Here is a 17441-nt window from a genome sequence, read left to right on the forward strand (position 1 = left end):
TAGGTTATTCATCAGAAAAGTAAAATATGATCCTTGATCAAATGTACTTATTATTTGAATATTTGGGTGGTGCAGTTTATGACTGCTTAAACCTTTCAGATTGAGCAATCATGAAGAAAAACCTGCACGACTTAAAATGGGGGGAACCTTGTTGGTTGAGGTATTTGTCCCTGATTGTGCTGTCTTATATAAGAAAAACTGTGGCAGCAATAGGTACTGAGCTTTTTCTTATTTAAGAAAGCCTGCTTAGGGAAAAATACCTAATGTTTTTTTTCCCCAAAACCCCACATGAGTTCATTAACACAATCTATTACAAAGTTATGCATACTTAAGCTTGGTTTGCATTAATTCAGATCATGTGTTATATTCAAAATTGGGTTGAATTAACACTATGGGGCAGATTTACCTAGGGTCGAATATCGAGGGTTAATTAACCCTCGATATATGATTGTTGAATGTGTATCCTTCGACTTTGAATATCGAAGTCAAAGGATTTACCGCAAATAGTTAGATCGAATGAAAAACCGTTTGGTCGAACGATTAAATCCTTCGAATTGTTTGATTCGAAGGATTTTAATCCATCAATCGAACGATTTTTCTTAGACCTAAAAATTGTTACAAAGCCTATGGGGACCCTCCCCATAGGCTACCATGGCACCTCGGTAGGTTTTAGGTGGCGAATGCTCGAATAGTCAAACTATTTTTAGTTTGAATCGTTCAATTCAAAGTCGCAGTCGAAGGTCAAAGTAGCCAATTCGATGGTCGAAGTAGCCAAAAAAAACATTCGAAATTCGAAGTTTTTTTTAATTCTATTCCTTCACTTGAGCTAAGTAAATGGGCCCCTAAATGTGAGATGATTGGTATTAGAAATATTTCAGGGTTGTCAATCCCTTCATCAATTAACATTTTCACAATTTTAAATGGAGTGGAATAGAGTCATAACTGTTATAACTATCAGAGCTTCTTAAAGTGGCAGTATGCACTTATATACACTATTGCTGATTATAAAGCACTAATAGAAAATTTAGCTGAATTACTCCCATTAACAGGGTGATTTGTGTAGCTTTTGATATTGAACTCTGTATAAACAAACCCCTCTTTTGCCTATGCCGGGATCTTTGTTAGACTTTGAGATAAGGAGTATAAGGAGATAAGGAGTATTTATCAGTGGACTAGTATTTTTCTTTACTTCTGAACAGGTCTCAGTAGAAGAGAAAAATGAACAGAAAGTTAGAAAGTAAAAACTGCTTCCATAAAACATCACTATTTCTTAATAAAAACAATAGCCAAAAATATGTGCAGCATAAGCTCTGTTCATCAATCTCACATTGACAAAGTCAGTATAATTATTGAAGGGATAATCTTTTTCTAGTTACTGAGATAAGAGAGATTACAACATTTACACCTGAATTAATCAATGTATATTATATACTCACTTCCTTCAAACTGTAAGATGCCAGATGGTGTTTTTACATTAACAATCCATATATCTAAATATAAGAATGTAGTATGGATAAATTAGTACATAGCCAAATCCAGAATGAAAGTATGAGAAGATAAGAATCAATTATGACTATTAAGATAAGAATAGCTAATATTGCAGTATAGTAACTATATATCCACTGTAGCATTATAGTATAGATTAACAGCATATTTTAAAAAAATATTCAACCACAATAGTACTGTATGATTATAAATTTGTCAATAGAAATTAGTTACCTTTTTTTCCAGGAACCCGAGCTATAGGTGCTATAATAATAATTAATAAGCAACAGTGAGTGCCTTTAAAAAAGTTATAGCTTTAACAAATTAAATAAGCATGACTTATTATTACATAACAGTAATTAAGGGGACCCATTGCCTATACAGTATGTCTACTTCCAGTTATTACTTATTTCACTAGGTTGTCTACTTAAATTCCTGATCCAGTGCAAGCACTATTATGTTTTGCATATTACTCCTGAGCTGTATATCGATTATTGTTTGCATAAAAATTTAAATCTTTGTAAATGAACACAACTTTTCTGACATAGAAGGAAATAAAAAAGCAAAAACAGTGGCAATCTTAACAGTATTAAATTAATGAATTCTTAAGAACATTCAAAATAATATGTTTAGCTTGTTTCTGCCTGTTATACATTATTTTGTCCCTCTGTATATTATAAAATCAGATATATACTCACTTCCTTTAAATTTAGTTGGTTGACCCGATTGTCCTATTTCTATTATCCAGTCTAAAATAGAAGTAGTCATAAATAAAAATAAGTTTAAAAAATGAATCTTCTAACAGCAGCATCTAGTTTACAAGGACAGAACAAGAGCCCTCTCTGTATGGAATCATTAAATGCATTAACTAGCTAATAAAAGTATAGAAGTACATTTTTTTAAATTGCCAAATAAAACTTTAATACTAATGAAAAAAGTTTTAGTAAAAAAAAATAGTATACACTATTACTTTTAAATTATTATTATTATTTTTTTTTTAAAAGATACCTGTGTAAATCTGAGCCCCTGGTTCTAGAAAAAAACATTCAAAAGACATGTTTTTAGTTCACAGTCACTAATTATATTTTCATTTTTGATATCTGCCATTTTTTAAAACAAAAAAATACAGCATAAGTAACACATTTTAATTCATGATATGATCCTAACAGTTTAGTAAGTGAATTTAAGACATTTATTTATATACAATTCATCTTACATACAATATATACAATTCTTCATCACTTCATGCTATTCAAAAATTTGATTTACAAAATATCTTTAAATTGCGTGTGTTGCTAATAATGAAGACTGAGATTTTCTGTCCAACTGGAGGTATAAGCCAAATACTGGATATGGCTAGCATAGGATGGGCCCATATGTGGTATTGGGCAGACAGACCAAACAGTACCAGCAGACCCCTCAATAGCCCAATGTGATATTTGACCAGAGCCCATAAATAGGACAACATGCTGTTCACTTAACAGTGCACAATCAACAGTAAACTAACCTCTTTCATGTGGCATTGGTAAAGTTAGTTGATCTGTTTCTATAATCCAGTCTGAAATACAAGAATTAAAATTATTATGCTCTTGTTTTGATTTTGATTTCCTTTTTCTCTATAATAATCAAACAGAACCTTGTACTTGATCCCAACTAACAAACAAGTAATCCTTATTTGAAGCAAAACAATTCCATTGGGTTTATATAATATCTGAATTATTTTTGAGTTGACTATGGGGCTGATTTATTAAGTCAGGTCAAGTCAGGTCATGCTTTTTGATGCCAAAAAGTAGCAGAAATAAATGCATAGCTTTTTTTGGGATCTATTGTGAGACAATTCCGAATATGAAAATATTCCAGTTAAAAACTGTCAAAATAAATAGTAAAAGTCAATGGTATATGTCCCTTTTAAAACTGGAAGATTGTTATTTGATTCATGCTTTTAGAGGTTTTTGGGTGTTTTTGACACATAGGTACCCTTCTTAAACTGTCTGATATTAAATCAATAGCAAGCATGGCTGCCAAATATGATTAAACACACCCATATATGTGTATGTATATATATATGTGTGATTCCATATACAGAATAGCCTGTGCCAATGTTCTCTAATTGATTAATTTGTCACACACAGGTATATAAACCATAATAAAAAAAAAGCTTTTTCATTTAACTTACCATCTGTTCCTGGAATTGCTGATACAGGTCCTAAAATTTACAATGAAAACTGTAATTTACATCCCTAAAACACACAGTATAACAGGCATAAATATTATAGGGGGCTGATTCACTAAGCTCGAGTGAAGGATTCGAATGAAAAATACTTCGAATTTCGAAGTATTTTTTTGGTACTTCGACCATCGAATTGGTTAAATTCGTTCGAATTCGAACGAAATCGAACTAATCGAACGAAAAATCGTTCGACTATTCGACCATTCGATAGTCGAAGTACTTCCCCTTTAAAAAAAACTTCGACCCCCTACTTCGGCAGGTAAAACCTACCGAAGTCAATGTTAGCCTATGGGGAAGGTCCCCATAGGTTTGCTAATCTTTTTTTGATCGAAGGATTTTCCTTCGATCGTTGAATTAAAATCGTGCGATCGAAGGATTAGCGCTAAATCCTTCGACTTCGATATTCGAAGTCGAAGGATTTCAATTCGAGGGTCGAATTTCGAAGTATTTTTAACTTCGAAATTCGACCCTTAGTGAATCTGCCCCTTAATGTATCTATTATTTAAAGTTTGGTTATGACATAAATATCCCTTCGTAAACTATTTCCAGTGAGTCTAATAGATCACACAGTCAGTGTTTTCAATGGCCGATGTTTATGTGCCTTCAAAGACGACCAATAAAAATTTTCTGGCCAGCCCAATTGACAATCCAACTGATATTCAAGTCTTCTGCCAATATCGTTTGGCTTGTCTCCCACCATACACGAACCAAATATCGTACAAAAATTTTTTTGTAAGTTATTTTCGGCGCGTCTATGGCTACCTTAAGAGAGATGAGAGCAGACATACCATGCAAAAAGGAACAAAGATGTTTGGAAAAAGAATGGATAATAATTGTCATGAACAGAACTTTTTTAGCAGGCTAGAGTTTCTAAAGTTCTTGTAAGGGGCCCGAAGGCTCAGCTAGGATTAGTGGACCAAGGAGGAAACATCAGTCCAACACAGTTCAAGGTAACTGACAAAGATGAGGCAGAAGAATAGTCCAGGCAGATGGGTCAATGCAGGCAGAGAAGGTTCAAAGACAAATAGGCAGAGGTCAAACACAGGAATCAGTAGTAATAATCAGTAAAGCGCACCCAGGAACATACAAGGTAGAACCTATAATAGGGCAATGTCTGTAGTGTTCTGGCATCTTAAATAGTCCTCTTTTGGCACCAAACAGACATGATGATGTCATGGTGTCACATCGCTGCATCCATTCTGACGCTGGCGTCACAACGCTGCATCCATTCTGACGATGTCTTCATAACGTACCACGTGGGATCCCTGGGCGCCACCATCTTGGGGAGGCAGAACGGAGCGGTGGGAGCACCTTCAGTAAGTCTTCCTTACAGGTCTGAGATAACAGGCTGAGTGTACTTGTTTTAGAAAGTAATGTTGCAGTCTATCAATGGAAATGAATAACCTAATTGCAAAGGATGTGACCTTTTGCAGTTAATATTTTGAAAGACTCAAGTTTACTTCATAGTAATGATCAAATCTGGCCAGTTAAATGTGAAGTAAATTTTAATAGCTGGTAAATTCCCTTTGATTTTTAACCTGTAGTGGATATACTGTACTTACTTCCTTCCATTTCAATTGTTCCTGTTGGCAAAGTCACTCTAATCAACCACAATCCTGGAAAGACAGACAATAGATTTATATTGTTAGTATGAAAAAAATGTGAAATAATATACAGCATTATTAACATTTAACTAACCAGCTCCACAGCATGCAGTAGGGGTAGTAATTGTAGATAAATATCAATATACAATACAAAAAAGTTAAGGAAACGATAGTGAGGGTATACTTGTATGAAAAACGAATGGCGCAATCCTTGGGGAAATACAAATATGCCACCTCTGGCAAATTTATTCTCAACTTGATGATTCTTAAATTCTGTTACTGGAATAGGTGGAACAAGATAAGTCCTTTAAGATAGATGGTCTACCGATTGTTTGGTCAAACTATTTATATGGTATGCAAAATCGGCCCATCTTATTCCTTTTTTTTCTCTTTGTTAATTACTTTCTATGTTTTATTTAAGCCTTGTTTCATTTCTATTACTATGATATTCCTATTTTTATTTCATTTGGTAAAAGTGTTGTTTAAGCACAATTACAACTGTAACTAAGGTTCTAGTACTAGGTCCTGCCACTGAGTGGTTATGTACTTCTTCCTTCCTACCTCACTCATGTATTATCTCAGGATACTACTATAACAATTATATTAGAATATTGTTTTTAAAAATAAAATAAGTGCTAAAGGGAAATTTGTATCTTATTGAATTGCTAAGTATCTGATATGTGTTCATCCCCCCCCCACCAAGTCTCTAAATATAAATGATGACCAAATATATATATATTACCTTGTTTCCCATAAATAGGAGCAATGGGTCCTACAAAAAAAATGTAATACAGAATTGAATAGTAGGAAATAAAAAATATATCATAATGCTATAAATTATATTTAAGTCAGAAAGAGAATAGACTATGATAGCTAAAAGTATCAACAGTTTATCCACATCTACAATGGGGTGAATACAATATTAAACAATTATATTGATACTGAGATAAAAATATTAAAAAATATTAATGAAAGTATGTTTCCAGCTCCATGGTGTATGTGAAGCTCCAGTGCAGATGTATTGGAAGGTGATAGGTTCCATTTACAGCCAAGACAGACCATTTGATGTGTATAATAATCAAAATATACAGTATTTTAATGGTATTTTTAAATGAATGAATCCTCTACAAACAATATTGAAATTTGTTCAAACTGCTTGGCTAAAGGTTTCTTGACTAAAAGTAGCTGCAAAATAAGGAAAACTAGAGATCTGAGTATCAAATTCAAAATACATCTTCTATAGGACAGAATAATTCATAGACAGAAAGGACTATACAAACCTTACATATATAGAAAGATGCATTGTGGATACTTACTCCCTTTAAATTTAGTTGGTTTATCATCATGTGTTTCCTCTATGATCCAGTCTTCTAAATACAAACGTAAATAATATAAATGTAATTTGACATTGATTATTAATTGATTGATTATTAATTACCGTATGGTGGTATATTCATCTATGTGTCATCTCTATCAAACTAATCAGATGAATATATTGTTTACCTGAAGGTGTTGGAACTCCAGGCTCTGCAAAATAAAATGAAACCAATATGTTTGACATGTGCAAGTTACAAAAGTTCATGTTGAGAAATATATGCAGTGGGTTCTTAAAGCTCTTCCTCCACATGGGGGCAGGTTTATTACCATTTTTGCCACAATTAAAATTTATTGTGAAAAAAAATCTTGGCTGTTTTTAAATTTGAGTATCTGCAACATGAATATTTACATCAAAATTGATTCTAAAACCTGGTGAGCTTCTCTAGAAGTCAATGTTAGTTGTATTTTCAAGATTAAAGTTATTTTAACATTTGTGTTTTTAAAAGTCTAGCAGACTCTTTAAAAATGAAAGAGTAGAAATCCAATATACTGCAGCACACTGCAATTTGTGTAAAATTCAGAAGTGTACTTTATTGGCTCAAATATGAGCAGACATGTGGATCTTTAAAAATGAAAAGCAGATTTTTTTTCAAGGTTTTTCAAGTTTGAAAAAAATAGAAAACATTAAAATACTCTAACCTGAATTAGGTAAATCTACATCCAAGAATTTTTAGTTCTAATTTACCAGTGATTAACAAAATGATTAATCATTTATTTAAAAGATTCTTTTTTAATAAATGTACATAAATAGGCTATGTCGAGTGTTTAAAATGTATAACAACTTCTGTAGTGTATTTCAATTCCTTATATTTCACATTGCATAATGTTCTGAAGTACTTACTCTCTTTATATGGAACTGGCATTGTTGGTTGTGCAGTTTCTGTTATCCATTCACCTATCAACAACAATAAATATATTAAATATATTCATATTCATCTTTACTTAAAGGGATACTGTAATGGGGGAAAAATTCTAAATGCATCAGTTAATAGTGCTGCTCCAGCAGAATTCTGCACTGAAATCCAATTCTCAAAAGAGCAAACATATTTTTTTATATTTAACTTTGAAATCTGACATGGGGCTAGACAAAGGAGGTTATTTACTAAACTCCGAAGGCAAAAATCACGACAAATTCATAAAATCTGACTTTTGAAAAATAATGAATTTTTCGGAAATGTATTAAATGAGAGGCTGGAAAAGTCAGAATCAGAAAATCCGGCATCTTAAGTTGTATATAAGTCAACGGGAGAAGTCTCAATGATTTTTTGATGTGCGCTGGGTTTTTGGCAATACCCCGAAGTTTTCAGAGTTTTCGGGTGAAATATCCTAAAAAATCCTAAAGAACAAATGAAAAATCCGGAAAGAACATGACAATCGGATTTTTCACGATTTCTTTCTGCAAACAAAATTTTCAGGAAAGTGTATTAATAAATAAGACAAAAAATCCATGTGGATTTGGTTGAAGTTTTTTTCAAAAATGTTGAGATAAAATTGGACTGATAAACTTCAGTCACTCTTTACTGCTGTAGTGCAAGTTGGAGTGATATCATCCCCCCCCCTCAGCAGTCTAACAACAGAACAATGGGGAGGTAACCAGTTAGCTCCCTAACACAAGATAGCTGCCTGGTAGATATAAGAACAGCACTCAATGGTAAAATCCAGGTCCCACTTTGACATATTCAGTTACATTGAGTAGGAGAAACAACATAAAGGAGTTCCATCCTAATGTTCAAGCTCTTTTTCAAAGCAAATGACCAGGCAAAATGACCTGAGATGGCAGACTATACACCAATATTACAACTAAAAAAAATACATACACTTGTTGGTTGGTTCAGGAATGAAATTTAACATGGTGAGTGAATTAATTGCAATTTAAGCAGTGTAATTTAGAAATAAAAACTACTTCATAAAAATCATGCCAGAATCCCTTTAAAGTATTTTTGTTGACACAAATAAATATATATATATATATATATATATATATATATATATATATATATATATATATATATATATATTTATATGTATATATATATATATATATATATATATATATATATATATATATATATATATATACATATACATATATATATATATATATATATATATTTGATACATCTTTAGTATGGCAGACTGTATTAAACACTCTTTGTAGAAAGGGGTTGCAGGAAATATTTATTCAAAGAAGGCAATCAGATTAATTTTAGGATAGAATATTGAAAAGTGGCCACATGTTTGTCATTTACATCAAGTTAGAAGAATCTTTAAAAATTGTGATTATGAATGGATTCATACAAAATCTTTTAAAGATTTTTTTCATTACTTCTTACATATTTAAGCAGTTGTTTGATGAAATCATTTGAACATTTACAGAAGGATACAGAATTGTGAGTACTAAAAATAATAGGGCCCTGGCTTGACTTTTATATTCTGCATGGTTTGCATATCAGTTGAAGTGTCAGCTATAACCAGATGAATAAGATGTGTAAGATCCACTATTATTTCTAGTAAAAGCAGTATGATGTGAAGCAGAAAAAAAATGCTTAGATAGGCTCATTTATAGGACATTGTGTATATACAATGGTATATTTATTTGGATGCTTTATTACCTTCTGGTCCTGGAATTCTAGATAAAGGTCCTGGGGAAAAATGATGCAAATGTCTTAAATTCGGGTTAGGGTGATGTGTACATTGAAGGATCAATAACACAGGAAATACTCAAATACATAAAAAATTCTACTTTAAGCATATGTATTAAATCAAACTGGATATAAAATGAATTCAGAATTTCCTTAGCTTACACATTTCTCCTGATATTTACACCAAAATGGCATTGGTAGTTAGAGATACTGTAGTGCAAGGGGCTGATTTTGTGTCAAACAATCATGAAGAAAACCCTGAGTGAGCTAAGTAAATCATTTGCAGTTTTGGTGAAAAATGTCGAGTTGAGGCATAGTTGAGTGAATTTTTTCACCAGGCTATGGATTAGAGGCGAAATTGCATTTTTTCTGAAGCTGCAGCAAAAATCCACCACAAAAAATGTCGCAGAGACAAAAAAGTCACCATAAGAAAAAACGCCAATTGAGTGGCATTTGAGTCACTGACAAAAATGTTGCCAAGACAATAAAAATTGCTGAGACAAAAAAGAAAAATGCCTATTGAATTGGTATGTGCATAAAAAAAAATGATGCCTATTGACTTCAATGTGTTTCGAAACTGGGAAAAAATTCAAATAATTCAAAAAAATTCAAATAAAGCAAATTTTTTCTGGAATTGAATCTGGTCCATTATGTGGCATATTTTCTCACATATGCTATACAATACTGTATATATAATAACTTACTTCCTTCATATAACTCAATCCCTGTTGGCTGTGTCACTTTTATAATCCAAAGGTCTAAAATGTTGAGATAAAAAAAAAATCATATTCACACATTAATACAATGTTTTATTACAGTTTTGATGATAATGCCACAATGTAGCAATACCTTTACACTAATCGAAGTTCCACCATGATATAAAGCATCGTAGGATTGATTTGTCATCCAAATGGTTTAATACAATTTTGTTATTATACTATATAGTAATATATATCATTGTTCGCATATGTATTTATTAATAAGAAAATTTTAATTGGATTAAATGAATGCAAAGTTTTTTTTATTTTACCTTTTTGTCCAAGAATTGGAGCTATGGGCTCTAGAAAGTAACACACAAAGAATGATATGGTAAATAATGATGCCAAAATAACAGAAAATAGTCAAAGTGGTAATTTTCATTGAGAAAATAAAATAAACTGTGATGATATTTTTAGTGTTGAAATTTAATTCATTTCTTATACTTTTAATAGATTATAAACATTTTATTTAGCAGAATAATTTATTTAATCAGAAAAACACTTATATACTTACTCCCTTTAAATTTAGTTGGTTTATTTGGTTGTGCTTTTTCTACAATCCATTCTCCTAGGCACAAAAGTGAAGTAAATGTTATTTTCTCTGCATATATTACAAGCCTCATTGCATTCTTATATTAAAGCTATGCTGCTGTTGCTTTTAGATGTTGTATATATAGAAAAGCACAGCACTCTACCCAACTATCTTTGTTCTAGTCTCATTCTACCACATTTAGAGGTGGTGCTGGAAACAAAAAAAGTTTAGCTTATAGAAAAAAAGAGAAAGAAAGTGTTTCCAATCAGCACTCGATGAGGTTTTACTAGTATTAAGTCAAACAGAGGGCATTAGTTCATTGGGCCATCCAACTAGAAACTCCAAACACCCATACTATTAAAATTTTCATGTTTAATTCATCATTTTAAATTATAAATAGTTAAATACATGCAAAATTTCATGGCACTCTAAATATCCAGTACAAATACATTGAAAAATAGAAATGAGTTAATCAAGATGATATATTGAATAAATGCAGTTGATAAGTGAGAAAAGTCAGGCTGGTAAATTCATTCCGAGCCGTTTTTGCTGATACTTCATAAATCCTGTTAAAAATGGAGGAGGAAAAGTGTCAAATTGATAGATATGTATTTGCTCCAAAGTTGCAGTATGAGATTTTGTTTGAGATGCCGCGTGCTGAAAATTGAAAAGTCAATAATGGCGTCTGTGAAGAAACATTATACTATTAGTTAGACGCCCAATTAATGCAACGAGTTCCGCTGCTATCAAAACGAAGACTTTCAATGGTGCTTGTAATAGATACACCGGGTTAGCCGCTTACTAGACACACAGTCTTTTTTTAGCATTAACTCTTCCACGGTATCATAAAAAGTGCGATATCTCTGGTATTTCAATAGCAAAGTTCAATTCACTGTTATCAGCAGGGAGTATATTAGAGTTATAGAGGAGAGCTTGGTATCCCACACATTAAGATGTCACCGCCATATACGTTACCCTCCGGTAGCTTGCTGGAATGTTTGATGCGGCTCAGTCATGAAGCTCGCCGTCCAGGATGCGGGGTATGTGTGGGCAGCCTTCTCCTTTATACAAATGATACTTTATGTTCTTTTTATCTCCCGGCTGATTGTGTTCAAACTTAGCGTGGCCTCACTCTCTGCTGCAACTGTTAGGAACCGGAGCAAATACTGCCTCCATGTTAACACGGAGTTAACCTGATAGCATCAGCAATTCTTTTAATAGATAACTACATGTTTTAGTGATTTGGAATGCATAAGTTGTTTGCAGTAACAAAAGCATTGTTAGGACGAGTGGTCACTAATAATCCATGAACGATAACTATAACCATAAAAACATTATTAATAATCCTTTTGAATTTATGGATTACCTTTAGGCACTGGTTCTCCGGGTTCTATAAAAAATCAAATGAGAAACAATCATATTAATAATAGTGTTAAGAAAAGGCAGTAATGATGTAGCTCAGTAATACATCCTTCAAGCAGTAGGCACTTACTTGTTTCATATGGCACCGGCACAGTTGGCTGTTCTGTTTCAATCAACCATTCTCCTAAAGAAACCCCAAAATACATTATAATTTCTGTACATAATGTATAATTATTTTCTGCAATTCTGTCTTCTTTTGTATTTTTTAAAAACTGGCAGGTTTTTTCGTGGCAAGATTAAAAATTTTTTGAAAAAATACAATGACAGAAAAACCCGCAATCTTTGCAAAAATAATCATGATCAAGAAAAAAATTGACAAATTAAAAAAATTAACAAATCGCCTGTTATCTGTGGGTTTTGTTAACCTTTCATGTTTCCAAAATCATATTTCAAAAGAAAATAAATAAAATCTTATACATACCATCTGTTTCCGGCAAAGGAGCTATTGGCTCTGTAGTAAAAAAGAACAAATACAACAATTTCAATTATAAAATTAATGTAAAAATAAAGTTGGGGTTTGTATTAAAATAAATAAAATAAAAAATAACAGTAAAACATATTAAAGGGCTAAGACTAGACATGGTCAAATTGTTTTAGTTACAATACACTTTTTATTTTTTATCGTTTTTCCAAAAATCTAAGTTTAAAGTTTAATGTCTGGTGTTTGAATCTGCAAATTCTAAACTATTACATTTTTCAGTAGCACAGAGATGCTACTGAAAAATGTAACAGTTCAGAATCTGCAGAACAGCTGCCTTTACTGAAACCCAGGGATTCTGCTCAGCAGGGACAAAGATAAGAAATGTACCAACTAAATGTATCAATTTAGAACAGTTTACAGGGTTGACGAGAAGGTGAAAAACTACACTTTACACTTCAATATTAGAAAAACAATCAGAAAATAGAAAGTAATTGGGAACACTTTATATTTATAATGAACTATCTGAAACCAACTGAACTGAAAAAAGTGTTGGAAGGTGAACAAACCCTTTAATGGAACATGGGGGTATCCTCTGCATCTATTATGGTATTGTATATGTAATTTACAATGCATATTTTCATTGTAAAATAAAATGATGTTTAAAGCATTTTCACAGTTCAGATCATAAATGTACTAAATAGTAAAAAAATTATATATATAAACATATATATATTTATATATATATATATATATATATATATATATATATATATATATATATATATATATATAAAATCATTTGATAACATTGTGAATCTGCTTGGAATATCAGACTAATTACTCTTTTTTTAAAATTAGGACTGAGCCCATATAAATGGAACAAAGTAGGCCCAGTTCACAATTTAGGGTAAAAATGGGCAAATTTATTCTCCAGGCTTGAAATCGCTGTGAATTTCCCCGATTCGCTGCCGGCAAATAAATCTACGAAATTGCAGCGAAAATTTTTGATGCCGGCACTAATTCTGACGTCATCGAAATTTGGATGCCAGCGACGATTAAACGGACGCCCATTGACTTTAATGTGCGTCAATTGTCACCGGTGTCAGAATTGTCAACGGCATCAATTTTGATGCCCGTGAATTGACACCCTCCCTCCTCTCTACCCCCCCACATTGTTCATCATTTAGCATCTACCTATCTCTAGTTTATATGCCATATCAAATAAATATATATACTCACTCCCTTCAAGTTCCATTGTTTCTTTTGGCAGTTTCACTTCAACAACCCATGCTATTAAACACAAAGTTATCATGTTACTATACTTGTATATTAGTTGGGATACATTAAAACTAAATGTTATGTTAATATATATTAGTTAGCCAAAACAAAGTTATGAACATTTGTTCAATCACTACTTTACATTATGGGCCAAATTCAAAGTGAAATACATCTTTGTGTTTTTATTTTAAGACTCCAATGAAGCAAATAGGAAAAGCTGGATTGTAGTTTGGAGAGGTTTCCTTCTTTGAGTTACATACAACACACATTTTTAATCTTAGCAATATCTGTAGGACTTTATAGTGATCTTTTATTTATTTCAAGTACATGAACTGTTATTTGTAAATTACCTTTTCTCCCAGGAATTGGAGCAATAGGAACTGAAAACAAGTGATTGTACAAATTACAATTTAAATAATAATAATAATAATAATAATAATAATAATAATAATATATCTTCCAGTTAATTTGTTTGATTTTTTTTGCTTATTAATGATAATAAAACTTAATTCAATGTAATATTATTTAATCATAATTTTCAAAATATATGGAATGGCTTTGTCTCTTACAGATATCTTTCAATTTTACTAGACCAAATAATACAAATGTTTTTACATTGGTGCATCTCTTGCTAAGAAAAAACACAATAATACACTAACAAATGCATTATTAACCCAAGGAGCAGGATTCAGGATAATGAGATCTCTATTGTGGATAATGAGCTTTTTAACATTGCATTGGCTACATCTGTGAATTCTTAGCAATTTTATATCTATTTTATATACATACTTCCTTTAAATTTTGTTGGTTGTCCTGGACTTGCAAGTTGTATGATCCAATCTAAACATGAAAAAATAAATTATTATTTTATTTTTGGAATAGACATTTAGGGGGTTATTTAATAAACCTTGATTTTTTTTGTGGTCGGGTTTTTTGGGCAAAAACTAAAATTTCTCATGGAGAAAACCTTGAATTTTTGAGATTTATCGAAGCTGCAAAAAGTTAGAATCTGATAATTAGCCATCTTAAATATGCCCAGTTCATGAAGAAGTCAATAGCAGATGTCATTTTTATAATTTGAAGATATTGTGGTATGCACTGGGTTTTGTCCGATAATCCCAAAAACTTTGGGTTTTCAAGCAATGACCCTAAAATATTGAGGGATTTGGGAGTTAAATCCAAAAAAACACCAAAAATGTGTGTGATTCGGGTTTTTGCTTGATTTTATCGAGTCGTTTCCCGACCCAAATTTTTTCGAGTTATTTTATTTAAAGGAGAAGGAAAGGTTAAAACTAAGTAAGCCTTATCAGAAAGGCCCATCTAAATATACCAGTAGACCCCCAAAGTAGTGCTGCTCTGAGTCCCCTGTCAAAAGAAACACAGCATTTCTTTCCTTCTATTGTGAACACATGGGCTTCTGTATCAGACTCCCTGCCTTCAGCTTAAACCTCATTGCCCTGGGCAAGAGCATGCTCAGTTTGCTCCTCTTCCCCTCCCCCTCCCTTCTCTACTGTAATCTGAGCCCAGAGCAGGGAGAGACTCAGGCAGGAAGTGATGTCACACCATGTTAATACTGAAGCTCCTATCCTAAACAAATAGAGAGTTTCTAGAGCTTTTACTCAGGTATGGTAAAACATTCTACAGAATAAATATAGCATTCTAGCTTGCACTATTGCAGCTAATCTATTGGCAATAAAATGCCTCCATAGCTTTCCTTCTCCTTTAAGATAAAATCGGGGATGGAAATTCGAGATTTGTTTAATAAAATATATAAAAAAAATATATATATATATATATATATATATATATATATATATATATATATATATATATATATAATATATATAATATACATAAATTTGACTTTTGGTAAATAACCCCCCTTAGACTTTTAGCTAATGTTTTATTGATAGAAATAATATATAACTAATCTGTATATAATAAATTACACAAGATTTATGGGCAGATTTATCAAAATGTGAAATGTGATTAGAGTTCCAAAACTCTCCCACTTTGTTTTCATTCCAATGGGATTTTTTAAATTGTATTTATCAATTAGTGAAATTATATTGATCAATTGGTAAACTCTAACTTTCACCCACTGATAAAAAATATTCTAAAAATCCTATAAGAATGAATTGAAAGTAAATGAATGTTTCTGTGGTGAACTCTAATCTCACATTTTCATAAATCTAAATTATCTTCATATTTTCTGGACATCATTTCCCAAGTTTGTGTAAAAAATATTTTCTCATCAAAAATGTTATTCAAATGTTTTAAAATGTACAAAATTATGTTTTTTTCATCCTGACACAACAACTCTTTTCAGAGTTTATAATTTTGAAATTTACCTGTAGGAATTGTAACTCCAGGTTCTAGAAAAATAAATGCATAAAAATACATAAAAGGGTTGTGATTGCAATGTCCAGTAAGGTTTAAGGCTTATTTCAATGGGGTAAATTTTTGCCATTTTATATAGTGTGTTACAGTGTGATATGAATTTGGCTAATTTCACCTTTAGCCCTAATTCTATTGTTTTGAATGTGAAATGCCAATAAGCATCAACAAAGGCACTTTTCAGTTCAAAATTGCTTATGTTTCAGGTGTTTTAGTGCTACCTGAAAAACAAGGTATAAAATCACCATAGAAATACAATAGGAATAGAAATTGAGAAACAAAGAGAAGGTAAGAGGGGTGCATATTTTGTGTATATTCTTTTTTTCCTTGCACGTCTCCATAATTTTATATATTTAAATATAATCTTCATGTACTGTCTGATCTGTCTTTTTTTCATTCCTTGAATTAAATTGAAGGGCTGATAAAAACCTTTCTAAGGTTAAACTACTCATAATTGCTCTTTCCTACTGTATGTAGGTGCATATCAAGCATAGGTAAAACATACTTTTCAGTATTTTTTAGAGAAGTGATTGCTGTGTGTCATTTGATAGATTTAATGTAACGATTTATTTACATTACAGGTATGGAATCTGTTATCCAGAAACCTATTATCCAGAAAGAATTACAGAAAAACCTTCTCCTAATACCTTGTACTTGAACCCAACTAACATGTAATTAATCCTTATTGGAAACAAAACCAGCCTATTGCGTTTAATTAATGTTTAAATGATTTTCTAATAGACTTGAGGTATGAAGATCCAAATTACAGAAAGATCCATTATCCAGAAGACTCCAGGTCCCAAACATTCTTTATAAAATGTCCCATACCTTGCTCCTGCAAGATGTGCATGCATAATTGGGATACTGCAATAGTGATACCCATTATAACTGTACTGACACCAACATTTACTTTACCAATCACTTGGATCAACAAATATTGCAACCTACTTTAAAGTGGCCATACAGTACATGATAAGATCTGCTTGTTTGGCGACTGTTAGAATGGGCGCTGACAAATTGTAAGACCAGCCGATACAGTCCTCGATCGCAGGAAAAATCAAACCTGACCGATCAATTTCAGTCTGATTTTTTCTGATCTCGATTGAGGAGACCCATCAGAAACCTCCACACTTGGGCAGATAAGCTAACAAATCTGTCTAATCGGCAGTTTTAATCTACCCATGTATGGCCACCTTTACTTTCACTATATTAACATTTTTCACTATGTGGTCAAATAGTAGCCCATTTGAGTTTCATATTAATGAATTCCTTTTAGAGAAACCATTTCCAGGCAT

General features: G+C 31.9%; 1 protein-coding gene across 13 annotated transcripts in view; it reads right to left on the bottom strand.

Annotated features, from left to right (window-relative positions):
- The window catches only part of LOC108696888, a 369929-nt gene that overhangs the window by 167477 nt on the left and 185011 nt on the right, over positions 1–17441 (bottom strand). For 10 of the 13 annotated variants that reach the window (XM_041569828.1, XM_041569827.1, XM_041569829.1 and 7 more), the window contains 22 exons: positions 16101–16124; positions 14539–14589; positions 14100–14129; positions 13711–13761; positions 12472–12501; positions 12121–12174; positions 11995–12018; positions 10611–10664; positions 10369–10398; positions 10043–10096; positions 9309–9338; positions 7538–7591; positions 6823–6846; positions 6636–6689; positions 6062–6091; positions 5278–5331; positions 3662–3691; positions 2993–3043; positions 2494–2517; positions 2184–2234; positions 1720–1749; positions 1437–1490 (listed from right to left, as the gene is read on the bottom strand). In XM_041569828.1, coding sequence (XP_041425762.1) covers positions 1437–1490; positions 1720–1749; positions 2184–2234; positions 2494–2517; positions 2993–3043; positions 3662–3691; positions 5278–5331; positions 6062–6091; positions 6636–6689; positions 6823–6846; positions 7538–7591; positions 9309–9338; positions 10043–10096; positions 10369–10398; positions 10611–10664; positions 11995–12018; positions 12121–12174; positions 12472–12501; positions 13711–13761; positions 14100–14129; positions 14539–14589; positions 16101–16124 — 888 coding nt within the window. The remainder of the gene's footprint in view (positions 1–1436; positions 1491–1719; positions 1750–2183; positions 2235–2493; positions 2518–2992; positions 3044–3661; positions 3692–5277; positions 5332–6061; positions 6092–6635; positions 6690–6822; positions 6847–7537; positions 7592–9308; positions 9339–10042; positions 10097–10368; positions 10399–10610; positions 10665–11994; positions 12019–12120; positions 12175–12471; positions 12502–13710; positions 13762–14099; positions 14130–14538; positions 14590–16100; positions 16125–17441) is intronic. The other 3 variants (XM_041569819.1, XM_041569821.1, XM_041569822.1) reach the window with 3 other exon arrangements.

Source organism: Xenopus laevis, chromosome 7L, assembly GCF_017654675.1.
Source record: "Xenopus laevis strain J_2021 chromosome 7L, Xenopus_laevis_v10.1, whole genome shotgun sequence".
NCBI classification, from domain to species: Eukaryota; Metazoa; Chordata; class Amphibia; order Anura; family Pipidae; genus Xenopus; species Xenopus laevis.